Source organism: Vanacampus margaritifer, chromosome 2 (genome assembly GCF_051991255.1).
Source record: "Vanacampus margaritifer isolate UIUO_Vmar chromosome 2, RoL_Vmar_1.0, whole genome shotgun sequence".
Classification (NCBI taxonomy): domain Eukaryota; kingdom Metazoa; phylum Chordata; class Actinopteri; order Syngnathiformes; family Syngnathidae; genus Vanacampus; species Vanacampus margaritifer.
In genome coordinates this window covers 6,820,395-6,843,299 of record NC_135433.1, presented here as the reverse complement: position 1 = coordinate 6,843,299, position 22,905 = coordinate 6,820,395, and the positions used below count along the sequence as shown (strand labels likewise).

Sequence of the window (22,905 nt, the reverse complement as noted above, 5' to 3'; positions counted from 1 at the left end):
TTGTTTTGTTAACTTTCAAGATCAGTTGGCAAATTAAATAAAAGTGCACATGCTCAAGCTATATTAAAGTTGTAAAATGTTTTGCTAATTCTGCATATTTAATATTAAATATATACAGCTTTACAGACATCTCAAAAATATTACTTTGTGTACTGTAGTTAATTTTTTTTATTTAAATATACATATAGGACCAATTTATAAGGTTCATTGCACAGAGAACTGTTGTGCACTATGTCCTTCATTGTGCATATGTACAATTAAAGCAACAAAGAAAGTCAAGTCAAAATTCTATAGAAATAGAATAGAAAATATTTAAAGAACTGACATAACTGAGTACTGACTGGTTTTCTGAGTCCCCTTGAAAGTGGTGAGTGCTTTTCCCGTATTTAATGTTATTATTAATAAATATTTGAAAAGGCGGGGACTTTATCCAGAACCCCAAACAAGTACACATCTGGAGTTTGTCTTTTAACGACTCAAGTCAGTCTACTCATTATTGCCTTTGCTTCCGTCTTTCCAGAATAACCCGACCTGTTGTTGTTACCTTTTTGAGCTGCTTGTAAGCTGACTCGCCCTACACACGTGCACACACAAAAACAGACATGCACACATGTACTGGAAGTATGTTTGGTTCTTAAGTTTTAATGCCCAAGAATGCAGTGTGTAAATTTAAACCTAAATCTTACATTGACTTTCTATAAAGTTAAACAACGTTTTTGCTACAGTTTGAAGTGTGTAAATGAACACGTTTACCAAGTGACATTCAGCAGCAAAATAAGCTAAGCTAGCAGTGTGTACTCACTTAAGTGTATTAGCAAAAGTAAGTCACAGTGATTAGCACTATTAATGGTATTTGTATAATTAAATGTACTATATTGTAATAGATGTAGCAGTGTTGGCTGCCCTATTGGATTGGAAGCACTGGAACCTACGACTAAAAATAGTGTTGTTGTCTCAGCTATAGAAATCTTTTAATCATTAATCTATTTTTTTCCGATCAGCATGTAAACGCATCTTTTGAATTTATAGTATCCTACTTTCGCATCGGCACGCGAACGCACCGTCGACTCAGTTTGGAAATGAGGGCGTGGCCTCAAACACTACTCAGGAAAGTGGCACACTTTCGCGAGACTTCTGCGTGTCAACATGCTTTATTTTGTTCTTTTATTGATTAGGTGACAATTTACTTCACTTGTTGGTTGTTTCAGACGGCAGATGACGCGAGTACTGCCAAAAGTAATAATAAATATATATATATATAACTCGCGTGGAAGTGAGACTCACCTGCACGCGCGCCCTCAAAACAAATATGTCAGATTTTAATTATTTAGTCACGGAGGATGTTTTTTTTTAAGCAGCTGATTTAAAAGCGGCCTTATTTGTGGAAGCAAGATGGATTTTACTCGGCGAAATATGAACTTTTCGCCGCTTCTTGTCTTCCTCTTCGGTGAGTAGTACATGTTGCCGTCACCTACACACGACAGTCCAGTAGACGTCTTTCAAATGTTTCCTTGTAGTCCAATTAAGCGAGAACCTATCACGTTTGTTTTTCTTATTCCGAACGCCATTAAGGATAAATATATTCTAAAAGATCGTATGATCGACTGTGCTTGTGAACTGGTGTGACAAATGTGGCAGGTATCGATTACAATATAGATGAATTGGGGCGCCAATACAAACATTTGGCCTTGCGGTGACAGCCCAAGACACGAACACGACAAGGCAAACTGTTGTGTTTTTAAATGACCCGTTTTTTTTTATTGTTTAACCAAGTTTGTTACTTATTGATGAGCCTGCTGATTAATGATTACAGCACTGATAAAGGCCAAACGGTAGCTCAGCGTGGGAAAAATACAATTAACAGTAGAGACAAATGCGAGCGTGCTTGAACGCACCACAGCTTTTGCTGCCACACAGGCTTTTCCAGTTTTCTAACTCTAACAAACTTTTGCCCCACGAATCGATATATATATATATATATATATATATATATATATATATATATATATATATATATATATATATATATATATATATATATATTTAAATATAAAACGAATTGCCATTATAATGAGTATTTACATAACAAGATGCATAAAAAAAACAAAATTGTAACTGATGAGATTTGACCGAGATTGATGGAATTTTACATGTTGGGTTTACGTTACTGCCAAATGTGCAATCTGGATCAGATCTGGATTTAACTTGACATGAATTGAATTTATTATTCGATATTATTTGGGATGTTTGGCCACTGATTTATTTTGGCATTAAAAACGTTTAAGAGTGATAAAAGAATACCTACAGATGTTGTTGCTTGACTTAGAGTTTTAAAAAAAAAAAAAAAATTCTTTTAGGACTTTTAAGATCTCAAGCACTTTTCATTATCTAATTCATATTAAACGCAGAACAATATTTATTCAATTGTGGATGTTTTTTTAGTACACACACAAAAAAAACCTGCATTTTGTTATTTAACATTTTTTAATATTGACTGTTTTTATATTTATATACTTGTAAACTTCTTTGAGTGTTTCTTGCAGCAGCGGTTAGAATAAAAATAAAGTTTTTTCTTGGTGGTGGTGTTGGGGTATATTTTTTGAAATTTGTATTTTTTGCAATATTGTTTAAACTTTAGTTTTAGGATATGTTTTACATTTAAAAAAAAAAAGTAAAATGTACATTTTTCTAAATTTCTTTGAAACTTTCTTCAATTATTTTTTTGATTTTGTTCAAATTTAAGACATTTCTGTTCCCTTTGAAATTAGGCTATGAAAAAAATGCAGCTTTAACATAATCTTTTCAAATGAGATACACAATTGACTAAACTTGTTTGAAAATAAACAATCAATTCATTTACCCTCAATAGATGAAAAATTTGGTCAAAAAATTGCAATGAACGTGAATTTTTTAAAATAAATATACTCGATTACGTTTATTTTAATTTAAACTAAATCTTTTTACAGCAGTTGTTTGAACTTTTAAACCAAAACCAATTATGCTAATAACCCCCCCGCCCCCATATTCATTTATAGTTGATTTAGAGTAGTACTCATTCAATTGTGAAATGATTATATATGAATGAACCTGCGTGCCTTATTAAGGATGGCGTTTGACTATGGTTGTTGTTGGAATGCTGGATTCTCTCTTTGAATGTTCTAAACTCCTGTTTCCACATTAGTACCAATTGACTTGTATGCCAATAATCTGAAGGAGAGAGAAGTAAATAAATGAATAAAAATCCACCCCAGCGCTAGCTAACACGTTGAGTTCCTTAGCGGAGGTAACGACCAGGGTGACCCGAGTTGAGCAAGAAGTCAAAAGAATGCCACACGGCCGCATTCTGTTCAGCTGCTTTGCCTTTTCCTTCCACGCCTGACGAGACAGACTCAGCAGAATGTAACGTGGGCACTCGAATGCATCGTTATCACTGCATCAGCAAAGTAAAATAAACACACACAAAAATATATATATCTTTTTTAATGGTATTATTTCCTAAATCACTGTAACAAACTCTGTCTAGTTGAGCTGCCACTTTTTGGTGACAAACATACAATTCGCAAAATTCGAAATAGAGCTTATGGGAAGAAGCATGGGCAGTGAGCCACATCCTGCTTCACCACAAATTGTAATCTGATCACGTGTACATTTTAACAGTAAGCAGAGAAGATAAGCACAATGACAATACAATTCAAGTAAAGTGAAACTAGTCGCCTTTTAAAAAAAAAATAACCATTGTGGATAGAGCTGGGCGATATAATAACAATATACTTCTGTATGATGTACAGTAGATAATTTAGGTTATTCTACACAAAAAAAATTACTGTACAACACACTACTATTGCTGCTTACACTTTCTCACTTTATTTTGAAGTGACATTAAATAGACTATTTCCATCCATATCCATCCATTTTCTGAGCTGCTTTATCTTAAACATTATACTTTTAATCTTCTAGGCCATTTCTCTCGGCTGACGTAGCCTATGCCATAACTATTCTGGTCCTATTCAACTTTGTGCGTAGCATTATTTTGTATAATTTTCTGTCCAGATACACTTCGCTTTAATACAGTTCCAGCCAGACTGCTGTGAAAAATGTACTCGATCACCGAGCACTTATTTCTGGTGTTTTCCGGATAACATTAGCTGGTTAGCTTAGCAATTAGCATGGCTTCTCTGTTTTTCTGATAATTACTTCTTGTGGTCCCTTCGTGAGAACGATACTTGTTAGAAGTGTATATTATTTGCCGCCATGAAGGCTATGTTTACTGACTTGGGAGTGAAACCGCAACGTTTAGCCACAATAGTAGCCAGCCAACGCGCATTGCTAGCTAGCGCTGCGCTGCAAGTAGCATCGATCTCACCTTGACCTGCCGACTACACAGGTGTAGGTGATGTAAGCGATTTACTGCCCGCACGTCCAGCCTCAGGAAAGTTTTTTGGAACTGTTCAATAATCAGAAAAACTTAGAAATTTGTGATTGTCAGAGTTAGGATGAGTCGCAAAATGGGAATTTCGACTCTCAAGCTGCAACGCAAAACAACTAAGTTTGTCATGTATGATGATTAGTACTTCTTTCAACTGTTGTTCAGTTTGTCACCTTGAGGCAGCTCTGCGGAACAAGGGTAGGAAATGAAAATGATCTCCATCAAACCAAACTGCTCTGACTCTTTCTTATTGTTTGATATTTGAAGCCAATATACATTTGCAGGGAATACAATGGTGTCAACATTTTTAGTAATAAAATAATAATTAAAACTCCAGCACTTGACTACTTAAATGCCTTCAAGAATATGTTTATTAAACAGCTTTTGTGATTTGCAACATGCCAAAGGTTTTTTGTTTGTCATCAGCTTTTGCACCAACTATAATGCCAACTCCCAAATAGCCACTAATTCGCGGGCTAATTGTTAGCTCGCGGGCTAACATTCACCCACACGCTAACCCCGGGATTACTCCCAAATAGCCGCTAAAAAAATGGTTATTAGGTTAGAGCGCAAGCTAACCGTTAAGATCACGGGCTAACCTAATAGCCGTTCATTCGCGAGCTAGCCGGTTAGTGAGCGGGCTAATAGCTGCTAATTCGCGAGCTAACGGTTAGCTCGCAGGCTAACCATTCACCCGCAGGCTAACTCCCAAATAGCTGCTAATCCGCGAGCGTGCTAATAGCCGCTAACTGCTGCTTATTGGTTGTTAGCGCTGCACGAGCAACCAATCAGATGGTGCTGTGGGCGGGCCAATGCTGCAGGGAGTCAACAGCGCTAATTGATACTTTAATTTGTCCACCAGCGGCGTGCACCCGAGGCGTCTTCATCGAGCCCCTCCGGCCTGTTACGTCGCAGCGCTCGCTGGCCGAGAGCGCCACCCGGCTGCCGTGTCGCTACCAGGCCACGGTGGGCGAGAGGGTGGTGCAGGTGACCTGGTACAAGGAGCTGCGCGACGGCACCAAGGAGCAGATCATCACCGCCCACTTCTCGGACGGACACACGGGTAAGCACATTCAGCGTTATGGCTCAATCCTTTGTGAGTTTTTACTGCTTTCCGGTCAGTCATCGAAACTTCATGCTACCAAATGCTCACCAAAATGATCCTAGATGGGCTGCTTCAAGGCAAAATAGTCGATTTTCTGTGTCTTTTCAGGCATGGTTTCTTTTTGGTGGGTCTCCTAATGATAGACACTATTGTTAAATTTCATGTCGCTAAGTCTTTGGGGGGTGAATTTTCCCCGTGAAACTTCTAAGAGATGCACTAAATGTAAATTTTCTTCAGAATGACCCCAAAATGGCCGACTTCTTGTGTGATTTCAGACATGGTATCGTGAGACTTTTTTTGTGGGTTTACTCATGATAGACAGTCCTTCCAAATGTCATGTTGCCAATTCGGGGGAATTCACATTAAAATGACCATAAAAGGGCAGACTTCCTGTGTCATTTTTAGGCATAGCTTCTCAAGACATTTTTTTTTTGTGGGTCTAGTCTACCAATGATAAATTATAGTAGAAACTACTGTTAAATTTCATGTCGCTATTTTTTTAAAATTTATTTATTATTTCATTTGCTACCCAAATGTAAACGTTCACTAAAATTATTCCATTTGCTACCCAAATGTAAACTTCCACTAAAATTTGAACTAAAATGGCAGACTTTACCGGTACTCTGTCATTTCCTCATCCTTTTTTTTTCTGAGTCTACTCATTATAGAAATACCAAATTTCATGTTTCATGAAACTCTCTTTGGTGGCTGAATTTTCTAGAAAATTCCACAGAATGCCTCAAATGTAAACTTTCAACAAATTGATCCTAAAATGTCAATTTCAAAATAAATGGCATGTTGCGAGTTTTTTGTGGGTCTAATAATGATAAACCTGCCTACTGAATTTTGTGTTGCTAATTGTAACTGTTTTCTTGTGCTGAATTTAAAAATAAAAAAGAATCTTTGAGAAGCCACCAAATGTAAATTGTCACCAAAACTGTAGACTTCATGTCTTTCAGTTGCATTGTGGGACATTTTTGTAAATATTTCTTTTTTCATTTTTTAACTGAAAAATGTTCCTTCCTCCCGTCAGAATTCGGACGCTACGCTGGTCGCATGAGGTTGGAGAGCGACAACCCCACCGCCAACTCTGCGCTACTCATCCCCAACACGGAGGAGTCTGACGATGGCACGTACGCCTGCCGCATCTCCACATTCCCCAACGGAAACTTTGAGAGACGCATCGTGCTAACAGTGTGGGGTGAGTTTGTCAATTTGACAATTTTTGCTCCGCCCATAATTGTTGCATGTAGAAGCGATGAAGAAGTTACGAATGTTTGTTGACTATTCTGGCCCACCTGCCTAATGGGTAAAAATAGACTAAAAATGCAAAAAAAGTAATTGAATTTTTATATATATATATATATATATATATATATATTAGGGGTGTGCCAAAAAATAGATTCTTATAAGAATCACGATTCTCATTTAGTACGATTCAGAATCGATTTTAAATGTCCCAAAATCGATGTTTTTAAAATTATTTTATACTGTCTTCCCTCTGTTTGTGTGTGCCTTTATTGGCGCTGTTCATGTTGTACCCGATTTGGCCACTTAGGGGCAGTGTGGTTCCACACGGTCTGATATACTGTTAGGTTGTAGCCACATTAGAGAGTAGAAGGAAAAAGTCCCGATCAAGTTATTCCAATAAAAGTTGGGTTTTTTTCATCGTGGAGCCGTTTTTTTGAGTGATAAAAGTGCCGAAAGTAGAGCACTTATTAGCATTAGGGAGTCAGACTGGAGTAGATCATTACGATCCCTTGAACATCTATAAATTGAAGCAAAAATCATTGTCAATCAAATCATTTTGAATCAAAAGTCCTTCTTAATCGAAAATCGATTCTGAATCGAATCGCACACCCAAAAATCCGAATCGAATCGTGAGACATTCAAAATATGTATATGTGTATATATATATGTATATATGTATATGTGTATATATATATGTGTATATATATATGTATATGTGTATATATATATGTGTATATATATATGTATATGTGTATATATATGTATATGTGTATATGTGTATATATATTTATATGTGTATATATATTTATATATGTATATATATGTATATATGTGTGTATATATGTATGTGTATATATATGTATATATGTGTATGTATATGTATATATATATATGATTTAGAAATCATATAAAATCAACAAAAATACATACACAAATAAAAATACATTAATACATAATCCGAATAAATTATTATTACATTAAAAAAAAATCTTAAACATTAATAATGGAATTAAGTAACAAAACTAGCAGGTGTCACATTTTGTGCCAAGTTTCTGTTGAATCATCTTCCTCTGTCTTTTACTCCATTCTCCATCCACGCAAGGCACACAGGGCTCGGTTTGTTGTTCTTTCTAACGTCCTGTTTATGGCCAGAAAGTTTTTGTGGTTCGTGCGTGAATCACCATCGTGTCGAACCAGTTGGTTCTGGAGAGTAAGCATGCAAAAATGTGTTTGTCAAAATGGCTTGTAATGCACATTTGACCGCGCAACCTTTTTGTTGTCGTAGTACTGGCACGTGTACACAAGACACTTTTTTTTTTTTTACACTGGATGAGAAAAGTGTCCATTTTCTTCTTCACTGATCAATATCTTCACTGAAGGACAGATGTTCTTTTGGTGATGTTGTTTGCGCAAAAACTGCCTTTTGAAATTGTGGCCACTAAGTTCAACCCCCCAAAATGTCTGTGTACATGCTTATCATTGTGCATCCATCAGGTATGTTTAACATGTTTTTTTTTTGTTAAAATGTCACCATAAAAGCATGTCTGATATTCCACGATAGATGATGATGATGTTGTTGTTGTTGTTAGCGTTTTTGCTGCTACCTTGACAGAGGAAACAAAGCAACGCAAACACAGCAAAACATTGACTCATGACCGAAGTAATTAAAACCACTTATAATCAGGACAATTAGTGGTTTCCATTATAGCAGAAACATAATATGTTGCAATAGCAGCCTGCATTAAACTCAAGAAGGTCTATGAATAAATGTTTTTAATTATTTAATAATGCTACCAACTACAACATTAGTGTTCCCTTTGAGTCCGAAAATCCATTAAAAATCAGCACATGTAACACCAAATAATTACAGCAAAAAATATATATGTTGGCAAAAGAGCCAAATTAAATTGGAGATATGAAAATGCAAACAAATATTTAATTAATGCAATTAATTTTATACACAAATGTATGTATTTAATAATTTAACATTTTATTTAAGTTTTATTTTAATGAAAATGTTTTTGAACTGTATTATTTTATTTTTTATTTAAAATGTGAATTTTTTTGTATTTATTAAATAAAAAAAAATTAGTAACTAATGAAACAATTACAAATTCCTTCAAATTTCCTCATTCGCCTTAAAGGGTAAATTTCTTGACAATAACATGTTCTATGCAGCCCCACTAGTCTAAACACGGTATTCTGATTAATATTTCATTTCTGGAATTTGAGTTCAGCAGCAAAATCCACCTGTTTATAAATTATCCATCTCAGGCGGCGGCCATTTTGTCTCTTGTTGTCAACTGAAAATGACATCACAGTTGACCAATCACAGCTCGCCTGTTTTCTGACGCTGAGCTGTGATTGGTTGTTTCCTGAGCCCTGAGCAACTGTGATGTCATCTTCAGTGGACAGCAAGTGGCAAAATGGCCGCCGCCCGAGATGGATAAAAAAGGATGGATTTGGCTGCTTAATTGATATTCCACAAACGCAATATTAATCAGAATGTCATGTTTAGACTCATGGGTCACATACAACATATTTTTGTCAAGATTTTTTGAGGTTTGACTTCCCTCTTTCCGTCCAGTGCTTCCCATCGCCTCGCTGGAGCCGGTGGTGCTGGTGGAGGGCCAGTCGTTCCGCGTGGCAGCCTCGTGTCGCGCCGTGGGGCGCCCGCTGCCCACCCTCTCTTGGGACACCCCCGTGCCGGGCCAGGTCCAGAACCGCACCAACGAGGGGGGCTCGGTCTCCAGCTACTACTCGCTGCACCCGCTGCGCAGCATGAACGGCAAGCGGCTGGACTGCCTGGTGCGCCACCCCGGCCTGGAACGCCCGCGGAGGATCGCCAACCAGCTGGTGGTGCACTGTGAGTACGAGATGATGATGCAAAGGAGTGGACAAATAATGAAAAATATGGACTACGAAATGGCTCATTGGTGTGGTCACTTGTCGCTAGGCAGAATCTTTTGTTCTGTATCCTGTTTGCCCATATTTGGAAGTGGTTGCTTAGCAGCCTCCCAGGAAGTAGCTTTCGTCAATGGTTGGTTTATTGCTGTTACAGTGACTTGACTTGGATGATCAATAGGACCCTCGCTGAAGCCAGAAGGCAGCCATCTTTAGTTGCCGCTTTTACTAACAACTTTTGTTGTTGTTTTTTTTTCAGCTAAAAACACTTATCGGTGCGTGTTTTATGCTAGGATCCCTGTCTGGAGTCATAAGAGCCCCACAAAGAGCAATCTTCACTTTTTGCATCGACTATTCAGAATACATTATCTCAATATTCAGACTCAAACAGGTTAAATGTAAAATGCAATGAAAAATTGAAAAATTTCTTTTTGATGTAGGTGAAGATTCGACGATGTGTCAAACTGCCGCAGTATAGCGCCAACTACTGCCAAGGAGGACTTGATGTCATTTTTTTTTTTTGCCTTAGGTATCTGTAGTCGGTATCGGCAGCTTCCATGAGAACCCAATACCTTAAAATAAGGCCAGTATCAGCCTGATACGATACCTGCTTTTGGCACTCGCCCATCCCTAATTAAATATAATTATATGGTCCTGCTATATCGTAGATTTTCACCTATTTCTCGTTTGTCTGGAACATCCTCCATGGAAAAAAAAGGGGATTTACTACTTTGGATTTTATTTTTATTTTTAAGCGTTTGTTTACATATCACTTTGCATTGTGACTTTGTGTGTGTGTGTGTGTGTGTGTGTGTGTGTGTGTGTGTGTGTGTGTACGTCAGATCCCCCCGACGCCACCATCTCAAGCAGGACGGACGACTGGTTTGCAGGTCTGGAACAGGCGGCGCTCACCTGTGATGCCACCGGCTTCCCCGTCCCACAAAACATCACCTGGACATGGTGGGACACGCACACACATCGCACTAACACACACTTAACTCATTCACTGCCATTGACGGCTATAGACGTCAAAAAATGTATTTGAATAAAATTATTCACAGAACATACATTACTCAATATATGATTAAGAAAATGGGACTCTCAGACTCCGACGTTTGTCTCCAATGTTTACAAAACACTACAGACACTATGTTCATGCTTTATGGTTATGTACTCCGGTTATGTATTTCTGGACTAAAGTCTTAGAAAAACTTTCCGCTATTTTGGACTGTAGGATACCTTTATCTCCAAACTTGTGTTTGCTAGGTGACCTAACAACAACTGACTTACCACATAAACAATTTCAATCTACACTTGTAGCCCTTACTATCGCTAAAAAAACAATTCTTGTTAACTGGAAAAATAAACAAACTCTGAATATCGACCAATGGTCTAACCTCCTCATAAATCACATTTTAATGTAAAAAATATCTGCCTCAAATAAAAACCAAATATCAAAATTTATAGAAACATGGTCTACGTATATAGAATTTTTTAACCTAATTCTGGTTACTTAATTCTGTCTGTTAGCGAGAGCCACTACATCGTGATAACTTACATTGATTTTTCTGCATTTGGCAATTTATTATTATATTATTAGTATGGGATTTTTTTTTTTAATGGGCTTTAGGTGAACTGATGAATACACACACGCGCACGCACGCACATGCACATGCTCACCCACATACCAAAAAAAAAAAAATATATATATATATATGTGTGTATATGTATATACATGTATATATATAAAAAAAATAAATATAGATAAAGAATAAATAAAAGAAAAAAAAGTTTTTTTTTCTCTCTCTCTTCTGAAATTTATTTATTTTTTTTAAAAAGGAGAGCAATGATGATGTCAAATCGAATGAACAATACTGAGCTCTCCTGAAAAGAAAAAAAAATGTATTTGAACTTTTGTTAATTTCTTTCTGTAATCTTTTCTTTTTTTTAAAAAAAGAAGAAGAAAAGATTATAAAAAATTAGAGGCGTCAGCCAATTACAATTTTTAAGTTTACTTAAACGCATGACTTCACTAGTTATTTTTATTATTAAAAAAAAGAAAAGATTATCAAAAATTAGGGGCATTAGGCGATTAAAATTTGTAATTGTAATTAATCTCATGACTTCACTAGTTAACTCAGGATTAATCACAAATTTTATACCTGTTCTAAATAAACAATAAAACAAAATTTCTGGGTTTTCATACTCTTGTTAACAAAAGTGGGGAAATAACTAATAGAAATAGTTCAAATGAATTTTTTACATCTATAGCCGTCAATGGCAGTGAATGAGTTAAAAAGAAATGTGTCATAATCCTCCTCAGTTAAAAAAAGACGAGAGGGAGTTTTTTTTTCTTCTTCTCACGAGTTGGAGACAAGCGCTAAGCGCTTAATCATTGCACTGCTCTTTAACGAGCACTGTCAACATGCTAAAACACACATTAGGCGCACACATGACATAAATAATATAGGGCGGGATAAGTTTCCATACATAGGAAAATGTATCTTCTATATTATTTTGTTTTTCAGACACCCAAATATCATAGGTACAGTACAGGGGTCAGCAAAGTTTACTGTCAAAAAAGCCATTTTTGGCCAAATAAATACAAAAAATCTGGAGCCGCAAAACATTTGAACATTGTGATATGTGTTAGTCTAATGTACTGAGGGGAGGGCCCAATCGCTAATTAGAGAAATATTCTGCATCCAATTCATTTCCTTCTTTTTCATACATTTATAGACTTTGTTGCCTTTCTGTCAAATGTCTGACATTTTTGGAAATTTTATGGGCATATGGTAACTTTCTGCCTCTCTTTTTCCTATTTAGGACATTTTTTTTTCTGCCTTCTTTATTATAAATTTCGGACATTTTTTGGCCAATATTGTTGACATTTTATGGTATTTTTTTATTTTCTGCTTGTTTAATATATTTTTTTGATCTCTGACGTGTTTGGCAATTTTATGGTAATTTTCTGCTTTTCCTTCTTTTTGGACATTCTATGGTCATTTTTTGGACATTTTTAGGCAATTTTTAAAACGTTTTCATCTACTTTCTGTCTCTTTTTTGTCAACTTAAACATTTGGACACATTAAAAAAAATATAAATAATTTAATGTCAGGTTCAGGCAACCTAGAACATTTAATAAACAACAGACAAGGAAGGAAGACAAGAGACTTCAGTTACGTTCACACTGCAGCTCAATTCCTTTTTTTATTATTTATTTTTTTCTCAGGAGAGCTCAGTATTGTTCATTCGATTTGACATCATCATTGCTCTCCTTTTTTCAAAAAACAAATAAATTTAAAAAAAATTAATAAAAATGTTTTTTATATATATATATATATATATATATATATATATATATATATACATATACAGTATATACATATACACACATATATATACATATACACACATATATATTTATTTTTTTTGGGTATGTGGGTGAGCATGTGCATGTGCGTGCGTGCGTGTGTGTATTCATCAGTTCACCTAAAGCCCATTAAAAAAAAATCCCATACTAATAATATCACGATGTAGTGGCTCTCGCTAACAGACAGAATTAAGTAACCAGAATTAGGTTAAAAAATTCTATATACGTAGACCATGTTTCTATAAATTTTGATATTTGGTTTTTATTTGAGGCAGATATTTTTTCCATTAAAATGTGATTTATAAGCAGCTCAATTCCGATTTTTTTTTTTTCTCACAAGTATCAGATTTTTTTCTGATACAATCTATTCATTTATCAATAAAGTAGCCTTCCATGAATCTTTATATGATCTGAAGGCTTACCTTCCTCCACCTGTGTCTCTGTTATACACTGCAGGTTATGTGGGATTCAACCACACGAAACGTGAGCCGACTCCATTTTGGGCTTAGGTGGGGTTGTTGGCAAGCGGGGGGGGGGGGACTATTAAGGGATATGTGTGGTGAAACTGGGGGGGGGGAACCTGATCCAACCATCTCCATTGTGTGTCCTTTCATCGCACTAAACAAACATTTAGAGGGAAGTGGCTCAAGGTTTTGTGGTTCAGGTTCGCGCACTTTGGCGGTTACAATGCACCCAAACAATAATATTAACACCTCCAAAAATAGGATTTTGTGGCTGAAATAATAACAGCCACACATTGAGTGACAGCGAAGAGGAGGAGCATAATGACATTATTATGAACATGACACAAGATGGTGGCACTTCTCAACACATAAAATGGAATTAATGCATGCCGACTGATTTGCATTGTTGCCCCCTCGATGGCATGCGCAGGAAGGGCGGAGCTTTGCCGGACGGCGCGACAGCGTCGGGAGGACATGTGACGTTCGGCCGAGGCCTGCGTCTGGACGACAGCGGCCTGTACCAGTGCGCGGTCAGCAACGACGTGGGCGTGGCCAAGGCCGACTACTTGATGACTGTGACTGGTGAGTGTTTTTTTTTTATTTTATTTTATTTTTTTAATGTTTTAACTTAAATGAGGATAAGCAGTAAACTGCTGTTGTTGTTGTTGTTGTTGTTTTTTTTTTTTTAATGTTTTAACTTAAATGAGGATAAGCAGCAAACTGCTGTTGGTTGTTGTGCTGCAACTTTGCCACCTCCTTGTGGTGAATCTCACTAACTACTGTTTGCTCACTAGCATTAGGCTTTGGCTTGTACGCTATTTAAGCCGTTTCAGAAAGGTGCCTGTGTTTTGTTTTGTTTTTTAAACTTTTTTTTTAATCATAATTGTACAATTATATGCCCTTGAGACTTGAGGACTTTAATTTCTAATCTTTAAATGCTAATAAAAAAGTAATTAAATGTTTTTATTAAATGTTTTATTTAAATTCATTCATTTATTATTACATTGTTTTTTCTTCATTTTTTCAAATTACAATATTTGTTTAAAAAAATTATTTATTTGGATTGTGTTTATTGAATGTATGAAATTAATTTACTATATATATCATTCATTCATTTTAACTCATTCACTGCCATTGACGACTATAAACGTCAAAAATTCATTTGAACTATTTCTATTAGCTTAACTTTTCTTCCCACTTTTGTTAAGAATATGAAAACCTAGATTTTTTTATTGTAAATTTAGAACAGATATAAACATTTGTGATTAATCGTGAGTTAACTAGTGAAGTCATGTGATTAATTACAATTAGAAATTGTAATTGCATGTCGCCCCTAATTTTTAATAATCTTATTTTTTTATGAATTTATGGCAGTGAATGAGTTAATTGTTTTGTTTTTTAATTAACTTTAATTTATTCCTTAAATTACATAATGATTTTGTTTTTAAAATAATGTAAATTTATTTATAAATTATTTTTTAAGTTACAGTATTTAAAAGGTATTTTGATTTTCAATATATAATTATGGAAAAAAAAATTTTAATTAGATTTTAGGAATTGTATTGTTTGTTAATTTTATGACATGACTTGTATTGTGATTGGGTTTATGAAATAGTATAATAATAATTTTATTTTGATCAAAATGTTTGTAATAGTTTTTTAATTGATGATTTAATAATTATTAAAAAAAATAAGTACAGTATTTTATTTTTAAAAATCTGTCATGAGAGCATGCGAGTGTACCTAATGAAGTGTCCATGGAAGCGTGCGTCGTTCCCACGGGACCGAGTCACCATTTCTGTTAGCGTCTTTCCTTGCAGAGAAATCTCAGCGCAAGGAGACGTTGGACTCGTCCACCCTCATCATCATCATCGGCGCCTCGGCCGGCGCCGCCGTCCTGGTCATGGCCCTCGTCGTCCTGCTGCTCGTACGCCATCACCGGCGCCGCAACAAAAAGCTGGAGAGGCAGCTCAGCGTCAAACTGTGAGCCACATGAGAAATACGTAGAAAGTCATGCGGAACATTTTGATGCAAACTGCCGCTCTTGCTGTTGCTCTTTCTCCTCAGAGAGGAAGTCAACAATTTGTCCCGTCAGGCTTCCTTTAGGAGGCTCAACTCTGCCGGCTCGGATCCACGAACACAGGTGCGCACGCATGGGACGTGATTTGCGTATGGCGATTCGTTCGCTGTATGCAATATGAATTCAGATACCGTCCTTGGAACATCCAATTATACATCAACAAGCAATTTAATAACCACTTAAAAAAAAAAACTTGTTTTATTTTTGTTTTTTAATTGTTAAAAGTAGGGCGATTAATATTTTTAATCGTAATTAATCGCATGACTTCAATAGTTAACTCATGGTTAATCACACATTTTTATGTTCTAAATGTACAATAAAATGCAAATTTTAATATTCTTGTGAACATAAAAGTGGGGAAAATTTTAAACTAATAGAAATGTGACTGCATATTTTAGTCATTCATACAGTAATTTCATAATAATTCATAAAATTAAAAAGATGTACTGTACTGTAAAAAAAAATGAATGTGATATTGATTTGTGTTGAGGTCATTTTTTTGCCACCAGACGGCATAATTGCATTTGTAAGACTGTACTGTAAAAAAAACGAATGTGATATTGATTTGTGTTGAGGTCATTTTTTTGCCACCAGACGGCATAATTGCATTTGTAAGACGTTGGTAACAGCGCAGTGCATTTTTCTTTTCATATTACGAGCTAGCTAATCTTTAACATGAAGTAACTTGTGAAATTCTGCACATTTTTAGAATTGTAAAATACAACGTGACCACAGTCTCCACAAATATATGCAATATTATTCAATTTACTACGGCAAAATTTTGACGTGGACGGGTTTGCTGCGTTGCGACTGGAATTCCCCCAGTGCAGGCTTTCCAAGTAAGGGGCGGTCATTAACTCATTTGCTCCCAAAAAACGTATAAAAACGTTCTATTTGAAACGTTTTAAGTGTCCCAAAGATGTATTTATATGTTTTTTTTATGCTAGAGCATACATAAGGCTTTGATGCAGTCTCTCAACTGCAAAGAATGTTTGAAGAATTTGTAGTTATTACAAAAACGGCCAGCAGGTGGCAGAAGAGCAAAGGAGATGAACCAGGGCAATGTTGAAAAAAAACCCACACAATTACAATTCTAAATAGTTTTATGAATAATGATGAAACTTAGTTATATTGTAATGCTAATTGCTGCATTTCCAAACTACAGAAGATACTTTAATCTTTCTTTTGGTAAGTTTCATGTTTTTCTAGCAATAAAACACAATATTCTGTGGGAACTTGCAAAATCAGTCAAAAACAGCTGGGAGCGAAGGGGGTTTCTTCAGTGAAAATGGCTGGGAGTGAATGAGTTAATCACGCGTTAAAGGAACTTTAAATCAACTCAAAATTAACACACTAATTTTGACACCACTAATTAATAGTGTTCTCTTTAATCACTCTTATTTTTGTTATTTCAATTTGACTGATTTAGATTTTTTTTTTTCAATTTGTCTTTTTAAATCTTGCTGGATTTATTACTTTGCTTAAAATGAAGTTTAAAATGTGTTTTCCCCACATACCTACCTTATTTTTTCCTATATTGAAATTAAATTATTTAAATAAATAATTAGTCATTTACATTTTTGTTACTTGTTTTTTAAATCCCCAAATGTTCCGTGCCTAACCCATGCTGTTGTTTGTTCCCAGTCTGAAGACTTCTCTTTGCTCAGATCAGACAGCCATATGAAAAATAGCCAAGTGTCTCTGGTCAGTCTCCCCCATGCTTCATCCACCTCCATTTTGACTCTTAATAATAATAATAATAATAATAATGTAGAGTATTCATTCAATGGCCATTATGTCCGCTGGCTCGCAGGAGCGACCCATCTACAGAGGCAGCCAGTCCACCCTGGGCGGCAAGTGGGCACCCCTGGGGAGTTTGGAGGCGGAGGGGCCAGGGTCGGGCCGCCCCGTCGTCTGGCACGACGAAGGTGATAACGCCAGGGTGAGCGACTTGGAGAGGGACGACCCCAGGAGGAGGGTCAACTCCTACCAGAAGAGCAGCAACATGTCGCTGGTACTGGTCAGCATCCGTCGAAAAACATTTGCACGTATTCGAGGAGTAATATGTGATTTTTTTTTTCTTTTTTTTTTGTTGTATAACTAAATGGATTCAAATGGAATTAAGTGTAAAAAAAAAAAAACAATCTGAAGAAAATGTAGAAATTCTTTATACTATTTACTGTATTTTTATGTATGCCGGTAAATGTTTCTTTTTCTTTCTTTTTTTTATTGAATTGTGGTAAAATGTAAAAATAGTGAAGTAAATCTTTATTAAAATTGAGTTTAAATTCTATTTAAACAGTTCTATTTTGCTGGTATTTATATATACCGGTAAATGTTTCTTTTTCTTTTTAATTGGATTGTGATTAAATGTAAAAATAGTGAAGCCAATCTTTATTAAAATTGAGTTTAAATACTACTTTTTGGTATTTTTAAATCCACTATTTCTTTCATTTCATTTAACCAATCATCTACTGGATAAAAGATTTTATTAAAGGCAAAATTAAAATGAAAAAAAAATCACATAATATTTAAAATAGAAAATGTTGTTTTTTATTTTTGTCTGATGCATTTTTTCCCGTTTTATTTATACTGTCCACTGGAATTAAATGGGAATAAAGTGCAGTTTAATGTTGGGGGAAATTATATTTTATTTTTATTATAAAAAATCCTAATATTTCCACTTGATTTCCATTAGATTAAAGTTGAATTTGAAAACTATACAAATGTCCTACAACTTTTTTTTTTCCTAATTTGAGTAAGAATCAACATAATTTTAGAAAATGTTTATTTAAAAAAAAAAAAAAGGGGAAAAAAAGTGTTTTTTAAAATTCTATCTTTTTTGTATTGCATTATCTATATATTTAACTCATTCACTGCCATTGACTTCAAAAAACAATTTTGACTGTACTGTCAATGAATGCGTTAATATGTATCTATTAAATGTTGTTGTGTGCGTATTCTTGCAGGATTCCGGCCTCCCATCATCTCTGCTCCCTTTGAAAGTTCTGCCGGACGACGCCGCGGGACCGAGAGACCCGCCGGACGTCTGCGAGGTCTCCGTGCCCCCGCCGGAAGAGAACTGGCGCCCGCCGCCATCCCCCGTCGACGGGCCGGAAGGCGAGGATGACGGCGGCCAATCGTACCGACTGTCCCAAGCGCTCACCAATCACTTCTACTACAGCAACGGCGTCCTCCGGCCGCGCCCGCACGCCAACGCCATCCTGTTGCACCCCCACGGTCAGATCATATAAGGCCACACTTTTTCCCTCTGTGCGTAAGTCATAAAAGCCTCTTGAAATGCGAACCTCCAAATATGATATCATATTTGGTGAAAAATATCAACACCGACAGACTCTTTGAAGAATCCGCATAACTTTAAAGTGCACAAGCCATTTGCGGAAAAAAACACAAATGGGAGAACATGGCACAAAAGGCTTAGACAATGACTCTATGTGCCCTTTTTTTTTTATACATAGGAACCTTTTGAAAGGATCCGCTGTTTCCATCGAAGGAACTTTCCTGATGAACTTTTGGAGGACTATAATGAACTGTTGTGTAATTTTAGTTCCCAGGGTAATTGATCAGGCCCCAAAAAGCGGCTTGACAGACAATCTGCCAACAGGAACATTACCTCGGAATTAAGAACTTTTGGAGGACCATTATGTGTTTACGCTGTGGGACTTATTCTATTAAGCCCCCAAAAACAACCCCCCCCCCCCCCCCCCGAACTTTCAACTTTTGGAAGACTGTTGCGAACTATTCTGTACATTTTGGCTGCAGGCATATCTGACTCCAATCGGATTCCTCCTCAAATCTGATTTTTTTTTAGGGTTGACTGTGTCCAAATCCGATCTGGTCCTGTTCAGACTGAGCCACATTATTCACCCATCTGACCGGTTGCTATAGCAACGACGTCGAACGGAGGCGGCGCCCAGCGCTTGTAGTGTGTGTGTGATACGGTTTTCTTTTTTTAACGACTATATGTCTGACTACGGCTGGGCACTTATTCGCTATTTCCGGTTGCGCGTAAACAACTGACAGGGTAGCGAGACCGGCTTCAGCGCGAGTAACATAAACTAGGGTTGGGAACCTCTGGGTAACTCGCGATACGATATCCGATACAAGGCTCACGATAACGATGATCTCACGATATGACGATACCGCGATTATCGATATATTGATCAGGTAATAAATCCACGGTAATCTACGATAAAACTAAAGACATAAATTGATGTTTTTTCAATGAGAAATTAGTTTATTTTTGTACCATCACAGAAACAAAATAATAAAACTGGTGTCTTTCTCACAGTGAGTACTTAAGTGTATTTTTTTTAACTAATACAATGTCTTCTTAACTCATTCACTGCCATAAATTCTTCTTTTTTTTTTAATTATTAAAAATTAGGGGCGACAGGCAATTAACATTTTTAATTGTAATTAATCGTATGACTTCACTAGTTAACTCACGATGAATCGCAAATTTGATATCTGTTGTAAATGTACAATGAACAAAAATTCTAGGTTTTCATACTCTTGTTAACAAAAGTGGAAAATAATGTTAAACTAATAGAAATAGCCGTCAATGGCAGTGAATGAATAAAAAAAAAAAAGAGAAAAGATTATAAAAAATTTGGGGCGTCAGGTGATTAAAATAAAAATCGTAATTAATCGCATGAATTCACTAGTTAACTCACTATTAATCACAAATTTCATATCTGTTCTAAATGTACAATAAAAAAATCTAGCTTTTCATACTCTTAACAAAAGTGGAAACGGGAAAACTAATAGAAACAGTTCCAATGAATTTTTGACGTTTTTAGCCGTCAATGGCAGTGAATGCGTTAACAGAGACCGCTTTATGTGAACAAATTTGTGTCTTTCTTAAACACTATTGTCATGCAGCATGTCTGTCAGTTACAGAGTGAATTGTTTCATTTTATAAACTGACGATTTTTTTGTGTAACATTGCAAAAGTAAATAAATAAAATTACTTGAATATTACAAATCCAATTCAATCAATATTAATATTCCTTAGAAATTGTGTGCTTCAAAAAGTCAAACCATGAAATATGTTTAAAATGTTACGCAAAACTGAGTCAGTTGCTGGACAGATAATAAATGTCTTACACCAGTAAAAGTAAGCTCATGAGTCTTCTTCACCTGAAGACTTGCATACATTTCCCCGCCACTCTTAGGAGGTGCTCCCCCTATTGGCCTGCCAAGTAATTGCTCAATAAGTAATGAACAATGGAGCCGTTATAGTGGCTGTATTTTAACTACAAATATCGCGATGCTTGCGTAGGCGTATCGATAATCTATCGGGAGACAAAGTATCACCATTTATCGCGATATCGTCACACTCCTAACGTAAACTGTCACTGTATTTCCGGTTGAGCATGACAGGAGCCGGCGGGGCAGTGGAGTGCGGGCGCATTGTTTTTTTGCGGACAGTCAAATCCGTTCGGAGTGTTTCGAGCTGATCAGACTGAGGCGCATCTTGTCCGAATCGGATATGAAACTACCTCCCGCATGCGGTTTCAATCGGTCTGGCAAAAATTGGATTTCATGTGCTTTGTGACTGTTCAGACTACAAAAGAGCCATCCACTTTCAATCTGGATGGGCTAAAAATCTGATTTGGGCTGCCAGTCTGAACAAGGCTTTAATTCCAGAATCGGTTATCTGTTAGGACACCAAAAGGGCCTTGTTAGGTGCTTCCAAAGAGGTCGAGGAAGTAGGGTGACCAGATTTTCAAAATTCAAAACAGGACACAACAATTTTGCGGGAAATTACAAAATGAATCGCTAGTCAATCTTAGTCAAAGGTTGGGGAGGTGGGAGTATCGCTAATGCTAAATACAATCATGAGAGACGGTCCAACCTTTTTTCTCCGGTCCCGACTGTGCCATTTACGTCGTGCCAGTCACGCATTTTAACATTGGAAATAATATACCGCTAAACAGTAACATGCGACCACAGTGGATAGTAGGACTACATTTCCCATCATTCTTAGATGCAAAAAGCAGGAAGTAGTTCTAGTTGGTCGGATGTGTCCGTGGGTGGCTCCGACCGATGAAATGCAAATTAAGAACTGTTAAATTCTCTTTAAATTGGGTTATAGTATGAATTGCAATGACAACTGTGTGATTGACCTACACATGACAAAAAAAAAAAAAAAAAAACGAGAAATGGGACGGGACCTGTGTAATATTGGTACAAGAGGTTGGTGAAATCCGCCAGGCTAAAAAATTCAGGATGCCGTCTGGTCACTCTGCCAGGAACCTTTTGGAAAATTGGTGTAGAAGAAGATGCATTACTTTCAGTATGGGAGAACGGGGAACTTTTGAAGAAACTTTGTGTTTTTGAACTGCAGAAGCTAGTGTCTAAATTCAATTCTGGGGTCATTTATCGGGTAAAAAAAGAAAGGTGTGGGTAAACCCTTTCGAGGACCATATCTCATGGAAACCTTTTACTTCCAGAATCTGCATAAATAGGACGAGGAAAATGAGTGACAGGTGTTCAATTTGAACCTGTTCAACTTTTATGGATTCACATTAATACCTTCATTACATACTGGCACCTTTCACTATTGTATTATTAATTGCCGATTTTTACTGTTTAGACCAGAAAAAAATAAGGATTAATTGTGACCTGCTTGTGTCATACACAGATGGTGGGAAGGTCAAATGCACATGAGGCCAAACTTGTTTAATTGCAGTGGGTATGTTTTACTGTTTTACTATTAATTGTTGTGTTCAATGACAACTTAAACTGTTTACTTTTTCATTCATGGAAGCACAAAATCGATTTCAATCATACATGTAAAATTCAGTATGTAGATAAAACGACTTTTCAAGGAGGGAATGTTTTACTGATTGCTAATGAAATTGTTTTAAATTTAGCTAAGCTAGCCCTTAAGCTAACAACTTTGTTTTAAACTTAGCTACCACAGGAAGTCTACCATTTTGGTTTGAAGCTGCCATTTTAGCGCTCTCTTCCTATTGCTACTGAATTTGAACACCGGACAGAATTGTGGCAAGTTTGGGTTTTCATCTTTGTGTACAGTTGTAGCATGGCGATGAATTGTGGCACGGCACCATCAAAACACCCACAAAGCGTACATTTTAGGTTCATTTTTGCACCAAAGAAATTAATGGGAATGTTATTCATCTGCCCCACATACCCACAATAAACACAATTTCTGTGATGTTTTTTAATATTGAAAACAGCATTGCATTCTAAAATATAAATAAGAAAAAAAAACTGCTTTATTGAAACATAATGGAGTTAAAAGCCACATAC

The 22,905-nt window shown here is 36.2% G+C and overlaps 1 protein-coding gene across 4 annotated transcripts; it reads left to right on the top strand.

Moving 5' to 3' along the window:
- Positions 1 to 1,078: 1,078 nt before the first annotated feature.
- Positions 1,079 to 22,810, top strand: nectin4b (nectin cell adhesion molecule 4b). Of its 4 annotated transcripts, none has more exons than XM_077558213.1 (11): positions 1,079 to 1,447; positions 5,289 to 5,489; positions 6,565 to 6,732; positions 9,370 to 9,648; positions 10,529 to 10,646; positions 13,954 to 14,105; positions 15,344 to 15,506; positions 15,591 to 15,666; positions 17,248 to 17,307; positions 17,417 to 17,617; positions 18,573 to 22,810. In XM_077558213.1, exons 1-11 carry the CDS (start codon positions 1,393 to 1,395, stop codon positions 18,855 to 18,857), a joined length of 1,758 nt encoding a protein of 585 aa, XP_077414339.1. In that variant the 5' UTR covers positions 1,079 to 1,392; the 3' UTR covers positions 18,858 to 22,810. The 4 variants fall into 4 exon arrangements, with proteins under 4 accessions (XP_077414339.1, XP_077414338.1, XP_077414337.1 ...); XM_077558212.1 differs by having other exon boundaries at positions 17,417 to 17,623; XM_077558211.1 differs by having other exon boundaries at positions 15,329 to 15,506.
- The last annotated feature ends 95 nt before the right edge of the window (positions 22,811 to 22,905 follow it).